At 37.9% G+C, this 26,231-nt stretch overlaps 1 protein-coding gene across 1 annotated transcript in view; it reads right to left on the bottom strand.

Moving 5' to 3' along the window:
• Window positions 1–26,231, bottom strand: part of FBXL20 (F-box and leucine-rich repeat protein 20) — a 100,326-nt gene that overhangs the window by 45,684 nt on the left and 28,411 nt on the right. Inside the window, exon 2 of the mRNA XM_012661124.1 lies at window positions 22,195–22,256. Within this exon, the coding sequence (XP_012516578.1) occupies window positions 22,195–22,256 (62 nt within the window). The remainder of the gene's footprint in view (window positions 1–22,194; window positions 22,257–26,231) is intronic.

Here is a 26,231-nt window from a genome sequence, read left to right as displayed (position 1 = left end):
GATCGCTTGAGCCCAGGAGTTTGAGGTTGCTGTGAGCTAGGCTAACGCCACGGCACTCACTCTAGCCAGGGCAACAGAGCGAGACTCTGTCTCAAAAAAAAAAAAAAAATGACCTGCTGGTTTCCATCATAGCAAATCACATTCATAACTGTGCATTCACTTGATGTTGGTCTTTCTTCCCCACCATCAAAGGAATAGATTAGGGTTCTATAAAGGCACGGGCCAAATCAGCCCTGTTCACTGTACTCCCAACTAGCAAAGTACCTAACACAGGAAGGGCACACTCAATAACTGTTTATTAAATATATGAATGAAACTAACTAGACCACTGACATGCTTTCTCTGGTGGAGAGTGATTTGAGACAAAGTTTCAGAGCTGGTAGTGGGAAAAGGAGAATGACACAGAGAAACAGACACTGAAAACAGTCAAGTTACAGTTACGATGAAACACAACAATAGGGAATGACAAACTCAGGGTGTCAAAAATAATGGTATAACCTGACTGCTAGAGCTGTTTTAAATCCTGAATTACCTTTCATTTTCCAAACTCCATTTCAGTGTCAGAGAGGCTTTGTCGTGTTGCCTCCTGGCTTCCTTATTTCCCCTGGGTATTGGTAAATCCAAAAGAGCTAAACCTAATAGTCTCTTGCTCTTTCATGGCTTTAGTTAATAATATATGTTCATCACTTCTAAATCATGTTGTAAAGCTTTAGACCTGCATATACAGGATGGTAGTACCCCCTTATCCATGGGGGATTCATTCCAAGACCCACAGAGGATGTCTGAACCCATGGATAGTACTGAACCCTACATATACTATGTCTTTTCAATATGATAACCAAGATGATTATTAACTAATGGGCTAACGAGTGGGTAGCATATACAGCGTGGAAGCACTGGACGAAGGGATGATTTGTGTCCTGAAGTGAAATGACATGAGATTTCATCACAGGACTCAGAAAGAGGTACAATTTAAAACTGAATGGTTTATTTCTAGAATTTTCCATTTAATATTTTCTGACTGAGGTTGACCACAGCTCAAAGCCCAGAAAGTGAAACTGTGCATAAGGAGGGGGACTACTGTACATCTATCTGCCTTTTGACATTTCTACTTGGTTATCCACAACTACCAAAACTGAATTCATTTAAATTATTTTCCTCCCATTAAACGTGTTCCTTCTATTTTCTTTAGCTTAGTGAATGTTCCCACAATCTACTCAGTAGAAAGCAAAAAACCTGGGCATCATTCTTGACTCCTTCCCAATACTCCCACTATAATAACACGTCAAATCAATTAGCAAATATGTTGACAATCCCAACACTTAAAAGCCTACTGCTTTAATTTACCTTTAAAGTGCACAATTGAGTGATTTTTTTTTCAGTATATTCACAATGTTGTATAACCATCACCATTATCTAATTCCAAAACATTTTCATCACTCTCAAAAGAATCCCTATATCCATTAGCAGTAACTCTCCAAACCCTCTTCATCCAAGCCCTTGGGGCAACCACTGTTTCCATGGACTCGCCTATTCTGGACATTTCATATAAATGGAATAATATAGTAATGAAACCCTTTGTGTCCAGCTTCTTTCAACTAGTATGACTTTAGGTACTTATCCAAGTTGTAACACATGTACATGCTTCATTCCTTTTTATGTATGAATACTATTCAACTGTACACCTATACTACATTTTATTTATCTGTTCTTCAGTTGATGGACAATTGGGTTAATTTCTACTTTTTGGCCATTATAAATAATGCTGCTATAACATTCCAAGTTTTTTTGTGAATATATTTTCAAATCTCTTGGGTATAAGAGTAGAAATACTGGGTTATGTTGTATTTCTTTTTTTTTCTTTTTTTTTTTTTTTGAGAGACAGTCTCTGTCACCCAGACTGGCGTGCAGTAGTGCAATCACAGCTCACTGTAACTTCGAATTCCTGGGCTCAAGTGATCTTTCCACCTGAGGTTCTTGAGTAACTGGGACTACAAGTGTCAGCCAGTCAGGCTAATTTATTTTTTGCAGAGAAGCGGATAAGGGGGTGTCTCGCTAGTTGCACAGGCTGGTCTTGAACTCTTGGCTTCAAACAATCCTCCCACCGTGACCTCCCACTGCACCCAGCCTGTTGTTATTTCTATATCTGGCTTTTGAGAAACTGCCAAGCTATTTTTTGCACAGTGACTGTACCAGTTTTTACACTCCAATCAGCAATTTATGAAGGTTTCAAATTTTCAACATCCTTGACAATACTTTTCGATTCTAGCCATCCTAGGGAGTGGGAAGTGGTATCTCATTGTGATTCTGGTTGGCATTTCCCTGATGGCTAATGATGTTGGGCATCTTTTCATGTGTTTATTGAAAGCAGTAGGCTTTTATTAAGGCTTTCACATAGTACTTCAGCAGGGAAGAAGGCTGAATTGGCAAAGATGTAAATAATTTGCATATATAGTAAATGTCTTGAAAACATGTATATTCTTCTTCCTCTTCCCTTCCCCTCCTGCAAGAGTATACAGTAGGAGGGGTAGAGAAAGGTAGGCATCAATTCCAGGTCACAGAGTGGGGGCAGAAGCTTGAGCAACATGTCAGAGTCCAAGCAGAGTGAGGAGAGCATCCTCGAGGAGGGTGGCCTAGCATAAGATATTGAGACACAAGAAGGGTGAGTGTGGGCAGCCTTGAGCAGGGTGTCAGAGCCTGAGCAGTGTGAAGAAGGGATCCCTATAGAAGAGAAACCCAGTGTGGGTTTTGGAACCCAAGCAGGATTTTTCTATGCAAGAGGAGGAGTGGCCTGGCATGAGGTATCTGAACCCAATGGGGTGAAAAAGGAATCTTTGTGAGAGAGGGAGCAGCAGTACTGTGAAATTGGTTAGAATAAGGGGGACTGAGTAAATAACAAAAGACATTAACCACAACATAAGCCAGGTTTCTGTCACAGAAGGGAGTTACAAAACTGGGAAGAGAGAAAACTAGACTAAATGACGCAGTGTTGGATTAGAATTGGGAATATTAGCAGAAACACAGTTCTCTCTACATAGATAACAGAAATAAATATAAAAGTGTGTGTGTACATATGTGTGTGTGTGTGTATATTCCCTAGCTCTGTCTACTGAGGGCCTGGAGCAGCAATGACTCAACGGCAAGTAGTACTTTTAGCTCCCAGACACTGGCTTCTAAATACCTCTTTTCACTAAAAGCAGTCAAGGCTCCTTAGAGAAATGGGGCAGAAAAAATGTAAGATGAGCCTGAATTATCTTATGACAAAAAGCAAGCAAGTGCTCAAAGAATGATGAGGATGAGGACATGTCAAAAAGTCATGGGAACCAGTCTGAAGCAGTTCCTACTGGCCAAATCTGGGACAATTTGAATACCAAAAAACCAATGAGATTAATGAACTATAGTTTACTGAATACAAAAGGAAACCATAAATTCAGATTTATATAAATAAACTGAAACTTAATGAAGAATGGGACATTTACATAGTTTCAAAATATCTTCCTATAAAATACTTATTACTTACAAAGAGAGACTAACTTTACAGTGAAGAAGTTTGGCAGACACTGTCTTAAGTAATCAAAGTGAACACAATAACAGGACAACTTGAAAGCATGTGCCAACTAACAGAATGCAAAGAGAAGTACGCAGCACACTTAATTGACACTCCTTCTGAAGATGCATAATCTAATCATGAGGAAACATAAGACAAAATCAAACTGACACATAACTACAAAATAACTTGTCTTTAATCTTCAAAAGTGTCAAGTTCATCAAAGTCAAGGAAAGACTGAAGAATTACTTCAGACTAAAGATATATGTTACTCAAATGCAACATGTTGATTCTGAACTGTATTGCTTAGCTATCAAGACATTATTGGGGGACAAGTGGCAAAATATGAATGGAGTCTGAAAATGAGATGGTAGTAATATAACAGTGATAATTTCCAGATATTATGTTTATGTAGGAAAATATCCTTATTATAAGAAAATACAGTACACACTAAAACATTAGAGGGGAATTGATGGCACATTAGGTCAGCAATTTACTCTCGCATAGTTGAGAAAACAAGTTTTTGTACTGTACTTGCAACTTTTCTGTTAGTGTGAAATTGTTTTAAAAAATATATACTCTTCATCTTAATAATCCATGCCTAGGATGTTATCCCAGTGAAATAATTAAGGATGGTTTCAAAGACTCACAAGAAAAATCATTACAACTGTGTTATGATAGCAAATGGCTGGAGAAAAAAGTATCTAAACCGAAACAACTACAGTATCCTTCTGCAATGGAGTACTACACAGCCATGAAAAATGACAGTCAAGTTCTATTTATTTCCATATTTACAGATTTATGACACACTAAGGGAAAAAAGGTTATAAAGCACTGTTATAGTATAATGAAGGTGTTTGTTCAAAATCACATCTATCAAATGGTAGCATAATAAAGATATTAATATTTTCATTAAGTTCAGGAACAAGATAGGAATGACCAGCAGTATCACCTTCATTCAAAAGTATTTTGGAGGTTCTGGCTAAAGTAATGATTCAAGAAAAGTCTACTATAAATACTGGAAGAGATAGTTCTTTTACACTGCAGGTGATATAAATACATAGAAAATCTAAGAAACAAGTAAACATTAGAATAATAAATAAAAGACTGATACAGAAAAATTGATGGGTTTTTTACTAGCAATAACAGAAACAATGAAAATTAAGAAACTACATCATTTCGGACATGAAGACAAGAATATTGATGAAACATAAGATGTTCTTGGATAGCATAATTTAATATCTTAGAAGATCCTCGTACTTCCCAAAGTGATTTAATTCCCTGATTAAATGCCCAGTGTATGAATGTAATGCAAATTAAAACAGAATTCAAACAGGCCTCCATTTTGCTTAATGGACCAATTGATTCTTAAGTTTATATACATGAAAAATGTGTGAATATCATCAAGAACTTACTGAAAAAGACATGGATGAGGTACTTATTAAAATGTACAAGAATTACTAAATTCAAAACAAAATAGTTATAAAGAGAAAAACTGATGGAACAAAATATTGAGAAAAGGCCCAAATACATACATGAATTTAATATGTACTAGTAGTAGAGTTGACTTTTCAAATTAGTGGGAAAAGAATGAATTATTTGGTGTTAGGAAAACTCATATTTGGAAGAAAGTAAGTTAAATACTACCTGATACCATATATAAACAAATTCCAACAATATCTGCATTGGTAAAATATTGAAAAATTTACTGAAGTTGAGTAACAGGGGTTCATTTTATCACACTCTCTACTTTTGTATTTGTTTGCGGAAAGAATTCCATGAGATAGGGCCAGGCACCGTGCCTCACACCTGTAATCTCAGAACTTTGGGAGGCTGAGGCAGGAGGATCGCTGAGGCCAGGAGATCAAGACCAACCTTTGTAACGTGGTCTTTACAACATATTTAAACATTAGCTGGGCGTGGTGGCACTCGCCTGTAGTCCCAGCTACCTGGGAGTCTGAGTCAGGAGGATCACTTGAGTGTAGGAGTTGGTAGTTACAGTGATCTATGATCAAGCCACTGCACTCTAGCCTGGGTGACAGAGGGAAACCCTGTCTCAAAAAAAGAAAAAAAAATTCCATGAGAAAGAGTAGATTTTAGTGGATAAGAAGAAAGGAAGGCAGCCTGAGTTTCCGGAGTTTGCCTAAAGAAAAGGAGAAACTGGTCTGGGTCTCAGGATATGGTAAGACTCCTCACCAATAGTCTAAGATTATTTATCAAGATTCCATGTTAAATTATATACTAGGAAAGCCCTTAACTTTAACTCCAAAATCTTCTGTGCCACTGAATTTTCTGTTAAGGATGTTTTACCACAAAAAGAAAAAAAACAAAAAAACAGAAACCTCTTGTGTCATAATGCTGAAATGGATCATGAGCAGCTTCCTCAGATTCCTCCTCTTTCTTGAATAAACCCAGAAATTCCCTAAAAGAGGAGCTCATAGCACTATGTAAGCTGAGATCTCTTGATTAAACTATTGAAAAGCCTTTGAAAATATTTTATTTTTAATTATCTGAGAAGTCTTGATAAGTTATTTCCAACTTACGAACCAGCAAAAATATATTAGAAGACAATATTAAAAAAGAACTCTGCCTCTCAGAGCATAAAATAGTTTTCAAATTTTCAAATACTATTGACTTTATGTTCCAAGATTACCTTACAGAATTTCCACTAAAACCTAATGAAGAGATATTTTTAAAGATATCAGATATGTAAATATTTTTATTAAGCCTGATGTATATTACATTTACTATGAAGGGTTGATTTTAATTAAAAACACAGATGGCAACATACATACTGTAAAAAGTCCCTTTTGTCCCTGAGACAGTTACTGATGCTTGTTGGTGAATTTTTCCACAAATTTTCTATCCTATAAACAACACACACATTTTGTTTCTTATACAAACTTGTCTAGTAACTCACTTTGTTCACATACCAATAGGCATGCCAATAATTTCTTATCACCAAATATTGTCTGCCTCCGAATAATTTTGTGCAAAATGAGCACATCAACATTCTATACTTGCTTTGTGAGGTATCAACTTTTTTTTTTGAGACAGTCTCACTCTGTTGCTCTGGCTAGAGTGCAGCAGTGTCATCATATCTCATTGCAACCTCAAACATCTGGGCCCAAGAGAGCCTCCTTCCTCAACCTCCTGAGTAGCTGGGAATACAGGCGTGCCCAACCATGCCCGGCTAATTTTTTCTATTTTTAGTAGAGACAGGGTCTTGCTGTGCTGCTCAGGCTGACTTCAAATTCCTGGGCTCAAACGATCCTCCCACCTCGGCTTCCCAAAGCCCTGAGATTTTAGGCGTGAGCCACAGTGCCTGGCCAATAACTACTTTTAAAATGAAAAAAACTCTCAGTTTTTGAAGGCAGAGCCATATTTTCTTATCATATTTACCGTCCTTCCTTCCTGGAGACAGTAATAGAAGCAGGGAAATTAAATGGTATACTGACCTAGCAACATGGTTTACCAACTTCTGATTCTAAATATTCCACACATAAATATTAGCATTAGAGGCTTCTGAATATAGTTCATTATTATACAGATGGAGTTATTAAAGCTCAGATTGATTTCTGACAGTACCCTGTCGAAGTATGTCCAATACGAATATTATACAACAAAAAGTAACTAACAACTACATGTAGCTTGGAAGACAACACAGATTATAGTTTCAGAATAACTGAATTCAATTTTTTCATATTTTTAAGATTTTATTTGCTAAGTTCTTAACTGTCTATAAAACAATTCTGCCTTCAAAAAATACATAGAACAGGCTCACGCCTGTAATCCTAGCACTCTGGGAGGCCGAGGCGGGCGGATTGTTTTAGCTCAGGAGTTCAAGACCAGCCTGAGCAAGAGCGAGACCCCATCTCTACTAAAAAAAAAAAAAAAAATAGAAAGAAATTATCTAGACAACTAAAAATATACAGAAAAAATTAGCCGGGCATGGTAGCACATGCCGGTAGCCTCAGCTACTCGGGAGGCTGAGGCAGAAGGATCGCTTGAGCCCAGGAGTGTGAGGTTGCTGTGAACTAGGCTGACGCCACGGCGCTCACTCTAGCCTGGGCAACAGAGTGAGACTCTGTCTCAAAAAATAAAAAATAAAAAAAATAAATACATAGAACATAAATGAAAAGTTAAAAGAATTCTCCCAGAATATTTTTTGAAGGATTATAACCTTTGTACATTTTAAAATGCTTAGAATAAAATTGCCCTAAAAAGATCCTGAAATAGAACCAAAATAAATTATCAGTTGGTAAAAAATGTAGCTCTAAATTTTTTTCAGAGCTCCAAGTTTTTGTAGTCTTCTAAATAAATTAAATTTAGTCTGTCTAGCATTCCATAATTGCAGTGTAACTTTTCTTAAGTGCACACTCAACATGCTGTACAAAAACTAATGATAGGCTATATTTATTCCCTGAAGTAAGTGCAACAGGACTGAAACCACCTGATTCAATGTTTTAATTCAGTACAAGGAAATCAGTTACCACATTCCTAATAAATTAGTGTTAATTGGTAATTCTATGATAAATACTCAAATCTGCCCCAGTTTGAACCACCATTAGATATTTAATTTCAATTTGAATTTGTGATTTAACAATGCCTGGCTATAAGACTGACAATTTAAAATCGTCTGTGCCTCCTATTTAATTTCAAATGTTTTTGTGTATTTTTTTTTTTTTTTTTTGCGACAAAGTCTTACTCTGTTGTCTGGGCTAGAGTGCCGTGTACTCAGCCTAGCTCACAGCAATCTCAAACTCCTGGGCTCAAGCGACCCTCCTGCCTCAGCCTCCCAAGTAGCTGGGACTACAGGTGCACGCCACCATGCCTAGCTATTTTTTTCTACTTTTAGTAGAGATGGGGGGGGTCTCACTCTTGCTCAGGCTAGTCTTGAACTCCTGACCTCAAGTGATACTCCTGCCTTGGCCACCCAGAGTGCTAGCATTACAGGCGTGAGCCACCGTACCCGGCCGTGTGTTATGTGTTTTGTTGGGAAATACTTTTAAATACTTTGAGAACAGACTAAAATATTCAAATACATATGATTATATGGAACCAGGCTCTGTTTTACAATTTAAGAAATTCTTCAGGTAATGATAAATGTATTAGTATATTTACATGCCCAAAAAGTTTATGAAAAGCTGCCATTTTCTCCAGAACATCTAAGGTGAATATATAAACTGAGTATGGAAATGTATGTACCTTACTTAATACCTGTGAACATAAAATAATTTTAAATTAAACAAAGGTTTTTTTAAAAACTTGACCTAGTAACTAAACTAAGATTGACAAGTGTATAAAAGAGAATTGGATCATTATTTGCCAGTCTTATCCAAGGATAATTAATTTGATATAGCAACAGCATAAAAATAAAGAACAGTAATAGGGGTCTCCTATATGCTTAATACTAAGATATTATATTGGGAAGTTGATTATAAATTCCCCTTAGTACAATACTCCCGTTTACGTTGTCCAGGTGCTCAAGCACTCTATGTTAACTACTGTGGGTTGTGAGAGGCCTTTTTGTTCAGATAGGTGAAGTATGTTTTGATCAGAATGCATATCCACAAGTTAAATAAAGAAACTACTTTCAACAACCCACACAGGAAAAAAAACCAAACCAACAAACAAAACTCAAAAAATTAAACTCATTAATTTATAGCTGCCCCTAAAAAAGGTAAGTCAACTGGTGTCCCCTAGAGTTCTTAATTATATCCAGTACTATGTTAGGCAGAGAGGAAATTCAGTAACAAGATAAGATACCTGCCCTTCAGAAGCTTATAGTACTGTGGAAGGAAAATACAGACACAAGGCAGCTTACTAACCAATATGATGTGTGACCTGAAAGTAAGTGCCATTTAAAGTAATGAAAGAATGGGATAAATGAGTGGGGATAGTTAAGGAAAGTGGGTTTTCTCTGGTTACCTCTTTCTTCTTACTTTACAATCTATTTCCTGTCTTCACCACTCAATTGCAATTGTATTTTGGAGGCTACTACTGACTTGTACGTGTGTGCTATTCAAAGGCATTTCTCCGTCTTCAATAAGCCTCATTCCTCTGAAATATGGGACACATTGATCATTCCCTACTTATTAAGAATCTCCTCTCCTGGATTCTCAGACACCACGTTGTATCCTCTACTTCTTTATTGCATTTCTGTTTTCAAATGAAGGCACTTCTTAAGGTTTAGTTCTCACCCTTATGCTTCATTGTTTATACTAAAGTGTCATTCATGGATCACCTGTACTGTGGTATACCAGGAATGCTTTTTAAAAATGCAGATTTTTGAGTCTTAGCTCAGGCCTAGACAGTCAGAATCTCTAAGTATGGAACCCAAGGATCTATCCTTTTAAAACACTCTGTCCACGTGATTCTTATATTAAAGAGGTGGCCCCCTAAGTAATGTCAAAAATATTTATAAAATATGCGAATTTAGATTTTGGCAATTCAGTTTTTTTAAAAAAGAAAACTGGAGAACAAGTAGACCTTTCTCAGGTTTTTAATCCCCTAATCAAGGAGTAAAATATACCAGGCTAGAAAGACGACAACAGTGAATAGCAGCAGGGTTTGATCTACTTATAAATTCTAATCTCTAGATGAAGACGAATCTTAGTTAATCCAAATCCATGGATAATAAAATGAATGTCATTGATGGCATCTGCCTTAGTTTGAGATTTAGTACTCAAAAGTAGTCAAGGTCAAGAATCATTCTTAAGATAAAATTCTTGTTAAATGATTCAAAATGGAGGATGAGAATGGGGTAGAAGAGTTGGGGTGGAGGGACACATCTCTTAAGTATACCTTTTTGTACAGATCTGATTTTTTAAAAGATATTTGTTTTATACAGAAAAAAAATAAAATTGGTTTCACTTCTGGCATGGCTAAGTAAGCTTCCATTGGAACAACCCTCCAGACCCAACTATAAATTCGGAACAAAACATACAGAATAACTACCTGAAGATATTGGAAAGTGAACAAAAGTAGGTAGACATTAAAGGGGAAAGAGGAACAACAATTTCCAGGTTCTTTTTATAACTTTTATCCTGAGGGAAGGTGATACTCAGGGGCCTGCAGAGCACTTAGAAATTGGTTAGAAACCTGTGAAGGAGAACCAGAGAAGAGAATTTGGAGCAACCCCAAACACTGGAAAAAGAGGAGAGATCCACAGTGAGGGAGAAAATTACGTCTAAACCTCTGACTGCCCTCTGAACACCACATGCACGGGACAGACTCCAAGCAGCTAAGGGTAAAAGAACCCACAACAAGGGGAGACAAAGTTTGCAGTCTGAGTATAGCCAAGTTAACTATCTTCCAAAAACAAACAAATAAATACATGGAATAAGGATGGAAAGAAAAATCTCAAAGTGAACATGAACAGAAATAATGAAATGAAATAGATTGCAATTGAATAATGTGAAACAAAGAACTAACCAAAGTTAACTTTTGAACCCAGTATTTTCTGTATATCACAGAACTAAAGACAAAAAACAAACAAAAAACTACAAACAATGAGTGAACTCTATATTTTTCCACAACAGTATGGGTTATTGTTTTACACGCTTTCTAGGATTAAGTAAATGTATTGTGAAGTCATGTTTCTTCCTTGGAGGGAGTTATTTAACATAAATATGGAAAAGAGGAGGGCTAGAATGAACCCTATGGTATTAGATTGGGATTGGAGGTGTCAATACGAACTGGGTATGTTTGTTTATGCAAGAGAAGCACCATAGTTTTTGATTTAATTATCTATATAGATATATAAGTGTGTATAATTTGCATAGAGCTGTGTGTATGCACATACCACCCACAGACACAAACACATATTTCCTGACTTTCTGATGAGAAGGTCTAGAAGCAATGATAGTCCAGTAGCAATGAGCATATCTAGCATAGAGATGTTAGCTTCTAAATGCCATTCTCCACTAAAAAAAAAATCCCAGGGCTCCTTGGAGAAATGACTGATTCCAGGACTGAATCAGGGAAAGTACAAGAAGGGCCTGGAACACCTTGTTGTGTCAAAATCAAGCACATACTCAAAGAATGATAGGGACATATTTAAATGACAAAGGATATAGCTGGAAGGGGCTCCCACTGGTTAAAAACTGGAACAATTTGAGCTTCAAAGTAACAATAACTCTGGTGAGGTGGCCTGTAATCCTAGCACTTTGAGAGGCCTAGGTGGGAGGATTACTTGAGGTCAGGAGTTCTAGATTAGCCTGAGCAAGAGACCATCCCACATCCCCTACAAAAAAAACCCAGAAAAATCAGCCGGGCGTAGTGGTGCAGGCCTGTAGTACCAGCTACTCGGGAGGCTGAGACAGGAGGATCACTTGAACCCAGGAGGTGAAGCTGCAGTGAGCTATGATGACGCCACTGAACTGTGCCTGGACAAGAGCAAAAACGCTGTCTCAAAAACAAAAACAAAAAAACCCCCAAAACAAAGTAATATTAACTCAAATGAGATTACAATGCACTGAGAAAAATAGGAATCCATGAGTCCATAATGAAATAAATAAATAAGGTCAAAGGGAAAGCTCATTTTTACAGAACTCCAACTAATAAAATGTGTAAGTAGGCCGGGCCCGGTGGCTCACGCCTGTAATCCTAGCTCTCTGGGAGGCCGAGGCGGGCGGATTGTTTGAGCTCAGGAGTTCGAAACCAGCCTGAGCAAGAGCGAAACCCCGTCTCTACTAAAAATAGAAAGAAATTAATTGGACAACTAAAAATATATAGAGAAATTAGCCGGGCATGGTGGCGCATGCCTGTAGTCCCAGCTACTCAGGAGGCTGAGGCAGAAGGATTGCTTGAGCCCAGGAGTTTGAGGTTGCTGTGAGCTGGGCTGACGCCACGGCACTCACTCTAGCCCGGGCAAAAGGGTGAGACTCTGTCTCAAAAAAAAAAAAAAAAAAAATGTGTAAGTAATGGCAGAATTAGGAAATCATGATTTAGAAACTGCAATAATAATTTCTGGCAAAAATCAATCTAGTGAGTCAAAGTTTGATGAGAAACAAAATATTTACACAGTCTCAAAGTATTTTAGCATAGAACACATTTTAATTACAAAGGGGAAATCCAGTAACATGATAGTGGAGAAATCTGGCAGGTACTACTCTGACCAAAAGATCAAAGTTAACATTACCAGCAATGTGCCAAACAGACATCTTATGCCTATGATATCATACCCTGAGGATGCTACATCTTTTCTGTGGTATTCCTACCCAAAATGCATAACCTAAATTTAATCATGAGGAACACTGTACAAATAACTGGACTGTAATCCTCAAACCTGTCAACGCTGTAAAAGACAAAGAAAGACTGAAGAATTGTTTCAGATTAAAGACATCTAAAGAGAGATGTCAAATAAATGCAATCTGTGATACTGTTTAGAGCATGAAACAAGAAAAATCTTTCTGCCCTTTTCTATGAGGGACATTAATGGGAAAACTGTAAAAACTAGAATAAAGTCTATGGATTACACAATAGAATTGCCTCAATGCTCATTTCCTTACTTTGATTACCATACTATGCTTTTATGTAAGAGAATGTTTTGTTTTTAGAAGATACACACTGAAGCTTTCAGGGATAAAAAAACATCATGTTTGAAACTTACCTTAAATGGTTCAGAAAAAATATATAGAGAAAATGACAGTGCAAGAGAGGTAAAAAGTTAATATTTGGGGAATCCAAGTAAAAGGTATATGGGAATTCTTTGAACTATTTTTGAAGATAAAAGATGTCTGCAGGTCCAGATCTGAAAGGGCAAAAAATGAGAAAAGACAAAAGACAAAAAAGAAAAAAAGATGTAAAAAATACACTAAAATCTCAAAGGAGTAAGAGAAATAAAAATGCAAACACTGGCTTGGTATCAGCCATATACATCTAATTGAGTCATTCTGTATTTTGCAAGCTAATTCCTAATTCCAAGCCTTGAATTATAATAGTTTCCATGCAGAAACACAAACTTCAGGAAACAAAGTGATTATTAAAAATAATTTAAAGCCACGTGGGGTGGCTCACCCCTGTAATCCCAGCACTTTGGGTAAGCTGAGGCGGGACGATCGCTTGAGCCCAGGAATTCGAGACCAGCCTAAGCAATATAGCAAAACCTCATCTCTACAAAAAATAGAAAATAAAATAAAATCATCTGGACATGGTGGTGCTTGCCTGTATAAATGACATACATAAAGGCAGTCTGCTAATGTGTATCTTATTAATATTCTATCACTACCGTAATATACAAGGCAGCACAGGATCTACTACTGGCTAAGAAAATTAGGGGCTATACAGGGGTGAAGTCTCTCCCTGACAGAATAAAACATCCAATTTACCCCCAGAATGTTTTTTTTTTTCCCTTCCAGGCAATGGAATAATAAGCTTGACAATATTAACATAGCTAGCAGCAATTATGAAGAAATAAGCAGGCCAGGTACAGTGGCTCATGCCTGTTATCCCAGCAAGCTGGGAGGCCTAGGCAGGAGGATTGCTGAAGGCTGGGAGTTTGATGCCAGCCTAGACAACACAGGGAGACCCCATGTCTACCAAAAAAAATTTTTTTTAATTAGCCAGGCATGGTGGAGCTCACACATAGTCCCAGCTGCTTGGGAGGCTGAGCAGGAGGACCACTTGAGCATAGGAGTTCGAGGCTGCAGTGAGCTATGATTACACAACTGCACTCCAGCCCGGGCAACAAAGCAAGCCCCTGGAGAGGGTGATGGGTAGCAGCGGGTTTACAAAGAAAAAAAGTAAGACCCTGAGAAAGAAAGAAGAAAAAAGAGAGGAGAGGAAGAGAGAGAGAGAGAGAGAGAGAAAGAGAGAGAGAAGGAAAGGAAAGGAAAGGAAAGGAAGGGAAAGGGGAAGGGGAAGGGAAAGGGGAAGAGAAAGAAAAGAGAAAAAAAAAAAAGAAAAGAAAAGTAGCAAATCAGGAAGGAAATAAAATTCTATAGACAGGCAACATCCAATTTACAGATGAAATGGTTATACAAAAGGTGCAAATTCTCCAATAGAAACAATCATATAAATGATGGTTAGCTTACCCTGCAAGCCTTAAAAAAAAATTCTAAATTACAATATCTCATACTATTCAAAAGAGCTTGAGCCTCAAATCTTGTAGTATACATGAATCAAAGCCCTTCTGCCTCTGTCCACAAAGGGGACACAATAATCTCTCTCATGTCTGCAATGTCCTTCTCTTACTCAAGTTTCTCTGTCTAACTAATTACTACTTTTTAAGTCACAGCTCCTAGGTCTCATTTCCTTGGAAGCATTTTCTGAACTTTCTAGCTAGATGTAAAGCACTATAGGTGAGCTTGCTATAATGCCCTAAGCAAACCTCTATTCTACTGTATATTGATTACTTTCGTGTCTGTTTTCTCTATCACTCTATGAGCTTCTTGAGGACAGTGACTTGTTTATTTCTGTATCCAGCATAACAATGCCTGGTACACTGCAAGCATTCAACAAATGTTGGTGCATATATTAAAGTTTAAGATAATCTGATTATTTCTTGACATCTCGTGGCTTTCATAAAGAATATCAATTGTCATCCTACACAGTGAAACTCTTCTGAGTGACTAAATCTATTTGTCTCTTCATTAAACAGCCCTGTACTACAATGGTTTTGAATGTTTCTATTTATTAGTTTTTACACATTGTCTTAGTACATTTAGACTGCTATAACAAAGTACCTCAGACTGGGTCATTTATAAACAGTACAAATTTATTGCTCACAGCTCTGAAGGCTGGGAATCCAAGACCAAGGCACCAGGAGATACAGTGTCTGGTGAGAGTCTGCTCTGCTTCAAAGATGGTACGTTCTAGCTGTGTTACCTAATTACCTCCTAAAGCCTGCTCCTCTTAAGACTATTTGCATTACTGATTGGATTTCAACATATTAATATGAATTTTGGGGACCGCAAACATTCAGACCACAGCATTCGGATGGCCACTTCTTAAAATTCAGTGGGCTTTCTAACAGCATTACTCTTCTGATCCCATTTTAATTTACTGTTTCTCATAATCAAATGTGTAAGAACTGTGTCTCAAGAAAAAGAGTTAAACAGGGCCTGAGAAATGGCCAGTATGCATTCTCTGAGTAACATGTACATTTGATCTTTCTGCTTACTTTCTGTTTCCTTGCTTTGTTCTGGATAATTGAGAAGGCCAGAAAACTAAATGCTGGGTAAGAGTTGATGTTGGTGTTCTTTTCTTTGATATAGGAACATCTGCCAACTTGCATCTTAAAGTTGAGAGGTCACTTTTGACAGTTTTGGAATCTAATCACATCACTTTATGGTCTGTGAGTAAAAGGTAAAAGCAATAGATTATAATAATACATACCTAACATTTTTATACCATTTACCATGTGCCAAGCATTGTGTTTTTGATTCACAGCCAGTAAATGACAAAACCCAGGTAGCTAGATTCCTAAATCCATGTTCTTAACTATTATGCATTTTTTATTTCCTTTTTTTTTTTTTTGTTAGAGACAGGGTTTCTCTCTGTGGCCCAGGCTGAAGAGCAGTGACATGATCATAGCTTACTGCAGCTTCGAACTCCTGGGCTCAAGGGACCCTCCCACCTTAGCCTCCTGAGTAGCTGGGACTATAGGTGTGTGCCACCATGCCCGGCTAATTTTTTAAACTTTTTCTAGAGATCAGATCTTGTTATGTTGCCCAGGCTGGTCTCAAACCCCTGGCCTCAAGCCATCCTTCCACTTTGGCCTCCCAAAGTTCTGGGATTATGGGCACAAGCCACTGCACCTGGCCCTATTATGGTTTTCAAAGAAAGGAAAAGACACATACAAATATTCCCCACCCTGAACTTCTAGCAGCTAAACTGAAAGAAAACTACTAGAAATCATCAACATTGTGTGCTTCTCTGAAAAGCGTTAAGAGATACTATATACGTGGAAAAAATTAACATAGAAGGCCTGAGAATGCTATCTTTAGAAAGGCCTGATTGCAAGGTTAGCATATGGTTGGCATCTAAGAACTTGGGTTTCAGGAGGGTTCCTCCTATGCCCTGATGAGTTTCTCTGATGGACAACATTTCACATGTGTCGTCATAACGTGTTGCTGTAGGAATTCAGTCCATCCTATGATTCCCCCAGGAGAGTACTCTTGGAAACGTGTGCCTTGTTTCCTCTGGACTTCACCCAGGCACCTTTTCCCTTTGCTAATAATAAATCCTTTCCTATAATAAATCATAGTTGTGAGTATGACTGTATGTTGAGTTCTCCTAGTAAATCACCAAACCTGGGGGTGTGTCTGGAGGACCCCAATAACACAACATGATTCTATGCTACAAAGAAAAAAATCCCAGCTTTTCCATTCTTTGCATTTAAGTTCATAAAGTTCATCTGTCCACTTACACATACATATTATACATTACATCACACTTACGACCCAACAACCCCAAGAGTTGAAAAAAAATGAAAATTTTTCGTATTCTTATAAATAATAACAATCCTCATTCTGAAACCACATTTAGTTTCATAGCTAAAAGGGAGTATGTGAGCTCAAGAAGTCTTATTACTTCTTATCCCTTTTATAGTTATCAGTATTATCCTCAGATGGACTCTCTGAGAAACAAGTGACTTCATAATAGCTCTTAGAAAACACACAGTCTTTGTTTTATAAACACTGACATTCAATTTTCAAGTGGTACCCCTAAATAAATGCATATGGTCATGCTCTGAATTCGAGTACTGTCAATTCGGCTAACTGAATGTCACATTATGCAAACAGTAGATTCCAGCTTGCTAAACATTAATAATAAACTTTGTTTCAAAAGGAAAAAAGGAAAATCAATAAGTAAGTTAAAGATAAGAGGAAACAAGAACACTTGCTTAATTCATTGTCACTTGGCTGCAGGCTTGCATATACAAAGAAATAGCATGGTCCTAACAATATAATTGTTCTTATTATGGGTTAGTATATGCTGGATAGAATGATGTAATATGTAACTTAAAAATCTAACCAAATCAACCTGGCACTTTGGGGAGCCGAGGCTGGAGGATAACTTGAGGTCAGGAGTTTGAGACCAGCCTGAACAAGAGTGAGACCCCCCACCATCTCTACCAAGATAGAAAAAAATTAGCCAGGTGTGGTGGCGTGCACACCTGTAGTCCCAGCTAGTCGGGAGGCTGAGGCAGGAGGATCGCTTGAGCCTAGGAGTTTGAGGTTGCTGTGAGCTAGGCTGATGCCACAGCACTCTACCTGGGGCGACAGAGTGAGATTCTGTCTCAAAAATAAATAAATAAATGTGAAAAAAAAATAGACCATTTGATTTGGTTAGATGTTGTTTTGTTTTTATTTTTTCTGAGAGTCTCAAAGACTCTGAGTGCAGTGGCATCACTTTAAATTTCAAATGCTCCAGACTGAATTTATTATTTACACTGACCAATTGTTATCTGTCTAGTATCGTGCCAAAGATATCAAGAAAGTCTCTCTCCTATTTGGCTTTAATGTTTTAAACAAAGTTGAAACCAACTGTTTTTATTTTTTTTATTTTTTTTGAGACAGAGTCTCACTCTGTTGTCCAGGCTAGAGTGCTGTGGCGTCAGCCTAGCTCACAGCAACCGCAAACTCCTGGGCTCAAGCAATCTTCCTGCCTCAGCCTCCCAAGTAGCTGGGACTATGGCACATGCCACCACGCCCGGCTAATTTTTTCTATTTTTAGTTGTCCAGCTAATTTCATTCTATTTTTAGTAGAGATGGTCTCGCTCTTGCTCAGGCTGGTCTAGAACTCTTAAGCTCAAGCGATCCTCCCGCTTCAGCCTCCCAGAGCGCTAGGATTACAGGCGTGAGCCACCGCACCCGGCCTAAACCAACTGTTTTATATACTTAAGCCAATGTTTTATATACTTAAATACATTCATAAGTAGTATGTTTTTTGGTGTCGTATCAGTTTCATTCCTTCCAAGGATATCAATTTCACTTAGTCTCTCATCGAGGAAGGGACTTGCTTTCCAACATTAAGTTCAGAATTGTTTGTTTGGAACTCAAGCTCATTTCCCCCACAGAAATCATAAGTGGTTATTAGGTTCCCTGCTTAGCTTAAAAAGGAGCCAATTTAAGCTATAATGCACAAAAGGGTCAGTTCCAACATAATATGTAAATTAGAACCAAATTGTCACCGATAGAAATGTTGCTATGGATAAATTATCTCCAGTGTTCCAATCTGAGAACTCAGGCACATACCTTGTTTCCTCAATCTCCTCCTTTTCCCAACCCCTCAACTCATAGCTACTCATTTCCATATCCTAGAGGAGTCAAATACTTCTCACTTTTTCTACTCCCAAACCCTGGAACGGTAGTGTACTAAACTGAAGGGCAGAGCTCGCAGTGCTAGGATATAGTTACATAACTATATAGTACAACCCTCAGGTACCCAACCCCCATGTTACGGACTGGTACTGGTCCGTGGGCGGTAGAGACCAGGCCGCAGAGCTCCCCGACACCCACCCACCCACCCATGGAAAAACTGTCTTCCATGAAACCAGTCCCTGGTGCCCAAAAGGTTGGGGACCACTGCAAACCAATGCTTAAGAGTGAGGAGGACAGGCAGAATTAAGAAAAGAAGGTTCATATGCGGCTGTGTGTACATAAGATAAATTGCAGTTGTGTTCACATACACTCCTTCCCCCATATTACTTCCCCACTCCATCAGTACTAGGCTTGGACATGTGACTAGCTTTAAGCAATGGAATGTAACTGGACATTATATATGCCACATCCAAGCAGAAACTTTAATATCACTTAGGGAATCTATCTTGGTCTCTTGTGCACCTGCCCTCAGCCTTAGAAAGAGGAAAAAAACACTGAGATTTGAGAGTTGTTTGTGGTAGCAAAAGTTGGTTGATTTAGGAATTTCTTTGCATCCAATTTCCCTTGCAATGTTATCTGTCTGCAACTACAGACCTTATAGCTCATCAACTGGTACTAGAGTGAGGTCAGAAATGGTGACAAAAGCTAGAAATACAGCAAGGGTAGGCAATGTTACAGTCTAAAGAATTACATAAAATGGGCCAGGCGCGGTGGCTCATGCCTGTAATCCTAGCACTCTGGGAGGCCAAGGTGGGTGGATCGCTTGAGCTCAGGAGTTCGAGACTAGCCTGAGCAAGAGCAAGACCTCGTCTCTACTAAAAAATAGAAAGAAATTAATTGGACAGCTAAAAATATATAGAAAAAATTAGCCGGGCATGGTGGCGTATGCCTGTAGTCCCAGCTACCCGGGAGGCTGAGGCAGTAGGATTGCTTGAGCCCAGGAGTTTGAGGTTGCTGTGAGCTAGGCTGACGCCACAGCACTCTAGCCCGGGCAACAGAGTGAGACTCTGTCTCAAAAAAAAAAAAAAAAAGAATTACATAAAATGTTGTCTATATTACCCTCATCTCTTGGCTGGACTACTTTAATAGCCTTCCCATCCCTCCCCATTCTGTGGGGAACATGGACTACTATGCTTTTGTCTTCACATAGTACACTGATCCTCTAAAAATATAAACCAGATCATGTTATTCTCCTGCCCAATCATGAGGGGGTTTTGTAGGTCATAGTATGGAATTTGAGTTTCATGATGAAAACGAAAAAACTCCATAAGTAATAAAATGGAAAAATGAAAACTGTGACAAGGTAAGGTCAGTTACCAGAGTCAAGTTATTTCCCTAAATCTTTAGTGAGTCTTAAGTAAACTATGGTAGTACAAAATACCATTTAATGCCCCAAATAATGGCACTTTCATAAAAAAATTAAACTATGGGCCAAGCACAGCAGCTTAAACCTCTAATCTCAGTGCTTTGGGAGGCTAAGGCAGGAGGATTACTTGAGGCCAGCTCAATACTAGCCTGGGAAACATAGTGAGACCCTGTCTCAACAAAAAAAAATTAAAAATTAGCCAGGCATCGTGGCATGTGCCTGTAAGTCCTAGCTACTCAGGAGGCGGAAGTGGGAGGATGGCTTGAGCCCAGGAGTTTGGGGTTACAGTGAGCTACAACTGTGCCACTGTATTCCAGCCTGGGTGGCAGATCAAGACCCTGTCTCTAAAAAAAAAATTAAACCATGTCTCAGTGTGCTCAGTTTATAGTAATAGTGAAGAACATAACCCCTTTAAATAACATTTATGTTTAAGACGGCTAAAATTTCACTGAAATTTTAGGAATACTCAAGATAGTAAGGACACATTCTCCAAAGGCTTTGTGTAGATTAACAATAAACACTATTACATGAAGTACAACCAACCAAGTATGTAAGGCTTCCATGGAAAATGCACCACAAGTTCAATTCAGTCATTTTTCTTCTCATCATCTCCAATGTGTAGGGTTTCTAGCATATATAAGAGATATTTTATATAATTTATAGGATATTTTATATGGTACATATATATATACAATCCCTGCTTGCAAGGATCTTGCAATCTTTTGGAGGACTCAGACATGCAAACACTAAGAAATGTCAGGAATACTCCTCTTTACTAGCATAGAACTAGAGATTATTTTTCTACACTGAAGCAGGCATAGGGCTAGATTGCAACAGCTCTTAAGGGGGAGTAGATGCCCCTAAGCATAGTAACTTGTTAACTTCTAACACCTGCAAAGAGAATGCACCTTTCTTTCTCAGTTATGATATTCTGCATAAATGAATAAAGAATGTTATAATTAAGTGTCCAAACAATACAGGGGCTCTGAAAATAACTTCTCTGATGCCAGTTTCTTCAAAGGTGATTCCTATGTCAGATGTTTGTAAATTGGAGGGTTGTACGTGTTTTTTATTAATGGGTAATCCCAAAATGTAGTTTCTGCACATTAAAAAAAATGTGACATACAAAACTGGAAGGGTTTCAAATTTAGTTTTATTTTTTTAAATAAAGAGCTGTAATTCTTTCATACAGCACCTCGATAAATGTAGTATTTTGTCCAAATATAAGTCACTTCATAGGTACATGTTGATATTGGGAACGGGGGAGTGGAGGGAAGGGATGGATTAGAATCACTCTTTAAAGGACTCAATATAATAAAAAGACAAAAATACTGGCCAGGAGAAGTGGCTCATCCTTGAAATTCTAGCACTCTGGGAGGCCAAGGCAGGAGGACCACTTGAGGTCAGGAGTTTAAGACCAGCCTGACCAAGAGGGAGACCCCATCTCTACAAAAATAGGAAACTTAGCCAGGGTGTGGTGGTACACTCCTGTAGTCCCAGCTACTCAAGAGGCTGAGGCAGGAGGATCGCTGGACCCAGGAGTTTGAGGCTGCATTGAGCTACACTGCACTCTACCCAGGGTGACACAGTGAGACTCTGTTAAAAAAAAAAAAAACAACAAAAAAACCAAAAAAAAACCATGACACTATCTCTTTGACATTACTGAATATACAAGAATAGGGCAAAGGAAAATGAGTAAACAAAAACAAAATGTCATATAGGCATGAGCTGGAAAGAAAAAAATTGTGACTAAATTAAACTTTCAAATATCTTGATTCACAGCTAGAAAATGTAGAGCAAGATTATTTTTTAAAAGAATCAATAAGTTTGAAAATTTGGATAACAGATATTATATAAAGAAAACTGACAAAAAAGTTTAAAGATTTTTAAATAGGCAAATATTACATACACAACCCTCCCACACACACAAAATTAGCATTCAGACTTACCGTAACAGGAGTTCTTTGGGAAGTTTTTTATTGATTACAGCTTCATCGCTATTTGAGAACATCTGCAAAAACAAAATCATATGTCAAGTGTTACTCAACAGTTTTCTCTTAAGAAAGAGGTGAAAAAGAATAGTCGGTGTTATAAACCAAAGTCACATTTTTAGAGACTCTTTAGGTTGAAAAAGATCTTTGAGGTTTTTAGTTCATTCCCTATCTTCAGAGAAAAAGACTTAATAGCAGTCAGAAGGATGACATTATGTGTCAGGTACTGTTTTAAGTGTTTCATGTGTTAATATTTTTAATCCTTGTATTATCCCTATTGTCTTCACTTTACAGATAAGAAAACTAAGTTACAAAAGGTTTACTGAAGGTCACACCACTATGGAGTGACCATTTTAAAATGCCATTAGGATTAGGTGACTCCCCAAACCTGGCCCACATTTACTTGTTCAAGGAGGTGTTCAGAAATCTGGTCTAGGGAACATGCTCTTTCGTGCTTTACATATCATGCAGAAAACCAATAATGCTTTATAATCACCACCATATCATTCTTGATGTCCTGAAGTAATCATTAACAAATTCATCAAATTACTCACAATGGATACTTTGAAACAGAGCCACCACTTCTTCCACAAAGGAGATCATGACTGTAAGCTTGCCTAGTAAGCTATGTGAAAAAAAACAAATACCCATACCCAATAAAAAGCACAATAAAAATAACAAATACACACATCACTGAAAATGAAAGAAGTATGCTCAGTTCCTACTATTAAGTATTACAGAAATTCCTCCTGACTTCATGCAATGATCATTACTGAATAGCCTTTAAATATCAGGCACTTTTCTAGGCAATGGGATTTAAAAAAAAAATAAGACATCTCTGTCCTTAAGGGGCCCTTACTCTACAATGAAGAAGACAGAAATAAGCAAATAATTTACTCATTATTAGAGACAGACTGACAAAAGGTATATGAGAACAAAGGATGGAACTAAATTCTGCCTGCAGGTATATCTAATTTGGGACTTAAAGGAAGGCCAAAAATTAAATAGGAAAAAAGGGGGACATAATATATACAAAATAAGAGATTCATACATGAAGGTCCTGGTATTTCACGGGTATTCAAAGTAGAAGAGGGGAAGCAGAAGGGGCAGGGGAGCAGTGGACAGAATGTATTCCCCCTCAATCTCAGACATCAAGAGTAATTATAATAAATATTTTCCAATAATTACAATAACCTATCTTCCAGCTAAATGGAAAGTTCTGTAAGGGCAGGGAACATGCCTGTCATATCTGCCATATTTCTAGGATTGAGCATAGAGTCTGATATATGATAGCAACTTAAATCTAATGACCAAATTGTCTTTTGGGTTTTTTTTTTTTTTTTTTTTTTGAGACAGGGTCTCCCTCTGTCATCCAGGCTAAAGTGCAGCGGTACCGTCATAGTTTACTGCAGCCTCAAACTCCTGGGCTCAAGTGATCCTCCCGCCTCGCCTCCCAAAGCACCGGGATTACAGGCGTGAGAGACTATTGTCTGGCCTAAATTATTAAATGGATTGTGGGGCTAGATTCCAAAGGAAACTTGTATACTAAGCTAGAAATCTGAAACAACTCCCCAGGGAATAAATTAGAACCAAATTCTAAAAAACCTAAAAGTATTAAACTCTGCACTGGTAGCAAAGAAATAAATTTGGAATCCACTGAAATCATAATCTAGGTAAAAGATGATGCAAGCCTCTGTAAGATTACAGGGATGGTGGGAATAAAGAAAAGAAACTGGAATCAAGAAGGATTTTTAAAGCAACAATATTTGGTGACAGGAAGTTGGATCATTTAGCAAGATTCAGTATGACAGGTGGACTATAGAAGTAATGCTGTTGATTGATAATTACAATTTTTTAGAAAAGTATCTTATACCAAGCAATAACCTGCTTTTCCCTGTAACATTTGCCCATTGATGGAAGCTACGTAAAAAAACAAAAAATCCAATCTCTCGTCTATAAGGCAGTCTTTCAAAAGAAACCAACACATTTTCTCCTAAACAAACTAAGGTTCTTCTAATGTTGTCAAAGCACTGTAATCCTAGCACTCTGGGAGGCCGAGGCGGGCGGATTATTTGAGCTCAGGAGTTAGAGACCAGCCTGGGCAAGAGCAAGACCCCGTCTCTACTAAAAATAGAAAGAAATTAATCAGACAACTAAAAATATATAGAAAAAATTAGCTGGGCATGGTGGCACATGCCTGTAGTCCCAGCTACTCGAGAGGCTGAGGCAGAAGGATTGCTTGAGCCCAGGAGTTTGAGGTTGCTGTGAGCTAGGCTAACACCACAGCACTCTAGCCCGGGCAAAAGAGTGAGACTCTGTCTCAAAAAAAATAAATAAAATTGCTATATGTTGTTCACATGACTTCTACACCTCCACATATAAAACAAAGAAACTCTGTCTCAAAAAAAAAAAAAATCACAGCAGCTAATTTCGTACCTTGCTTTCGTCTGTATTCTGTATTTTAACAAGACCTTTAGGTGATACTAATGCACCATAAAGTTTGAGAACCCATGGACTAGATAAAGTAGATTGAGGATCTCAGGATATAAGAAATTATAGTTCTAACACATAATCAGAATATTTTATTATCATTTGAAGTGATATAGCAATGGAGTTTGGAAAATAATCCCAGTTTAGTGTGCTCATTGAGACATAGAGAAAAAAAACAACAGAAAATAATCTCAGAGGTAGACAGAATAACACTAGATGTTTTCTAGGAAACCCAAACAGCTTCTGCTCCTGTTCACACTATTATGTGTAAAACAAGTATTTCACAGAAGCAACAGAATATATCTGTTTTAGATATTTTACTATTTGAGCTGAATCTAAACTCTAGGTTTCTCATGCAAATATAAACGGTGCCAAAACAATTTAGATCAAGGCTATAATGAATCACAACAAATTTGTGAAGGGTTTTATATACAATAGTTGTAGAAATAACTACTGTTCAAACTTTTGACGTCCTTAGCTAATCTGATTTTGTGCTGACACAGGTTTTACCATAATGTATTTTTATAATCTATCTATAAACAATTACAAGGAGTGCTCAGGGGAAAAACATGAGAGCAACTAGATTGTTTTCTCCTTATTCTTTCAAGGAAAGACAATATCACCTAAACAAGCAAGCAGACACTGCAACAGCCACGTCTTCTAGGAGTAGGACTTTCTTAAATATTCAGGTTTTTAAAAAGCTAAGCTATTTGGTTTGTACACATTAGCACAGATTTTTAATTTGTATAAAACTGTAATTATTTTTCTATAAATTACATATCTGAGGAACATATAACTTTGAAACCACTTGTCCCAAATTGGAATTAAATCATCTAATAGACTTCCTGAATATTAAGCAACTTTTTTTTTGTTTTTTGCTATTACTTTAGTCTTTCCAATCATTTTTTAAATCTCAGTTGGGCACATTTTGGGGATTAGTTTACTAACATAATGATTTTAATTTAAATGTTTAAGACACAAACAAGACCCAAGAAATCATTTTAGGAGGCTTTAAAGCCAGAATCTGGGTAGAAAAGGGCAAATAGACTGAACAAAGAAAATATGAAAGAGGCCCGGTACAGTGGCTCACGCCAGTAATCCCAGCACATTGGGAGGTGAAGGTGGGAGGATCACTTGAGGTCAGGAATTCGAGAGCAGCCTAGGTAACACAGTGAGATCCCATGTTGAGGAGAGGAGAGGAGAGGAGAAGAGAGGAGGGGAGGGGAGGGGAGAGGAGAGGAGGGGAGAGGAGAGGAGGGGAGGGGAGAGGAGAGGAGGGGAGGGGAGGGGGGGAAGGAAGGAAGAAGGGAGAAGAAAAAGAAAGGAAGAAAGAAAAATTAGCCCTGCCACGCGTAGTGGCACACACCTGTAGTTCCAGCTACTTGGGAGGCTGAGGCAGGAAGATCCCTTGAGCCCAGAAATTCGAGGTTGCAGTGAGCTATGATTATGCCATAGCACTCCAGCCAGGGAGAGAAAGTAGAACTTTGGCCAAAAAAAAAAAAAAA

Source organism: Propithecus coquereli, unplaced genomic scaffold, assembly GCF_000956105.1.
Source record: "Propithecus coquereli isolate 6110/MARCELLA unplaced genomic scaffold, Pcoq_1.0 Scaffold119, whole genome shotgun sequence".
NCBI lineage: Eukaryota > Metazoa > Chordata > Mammalia > Primates > Indriidae > Propithecus > Propithecus coquereli.
The sequence above is the reverse complement of the archived record's forward strand: the minus strand, read 5'-3'. Positions and strand labels throughout refer to the sequence as shown.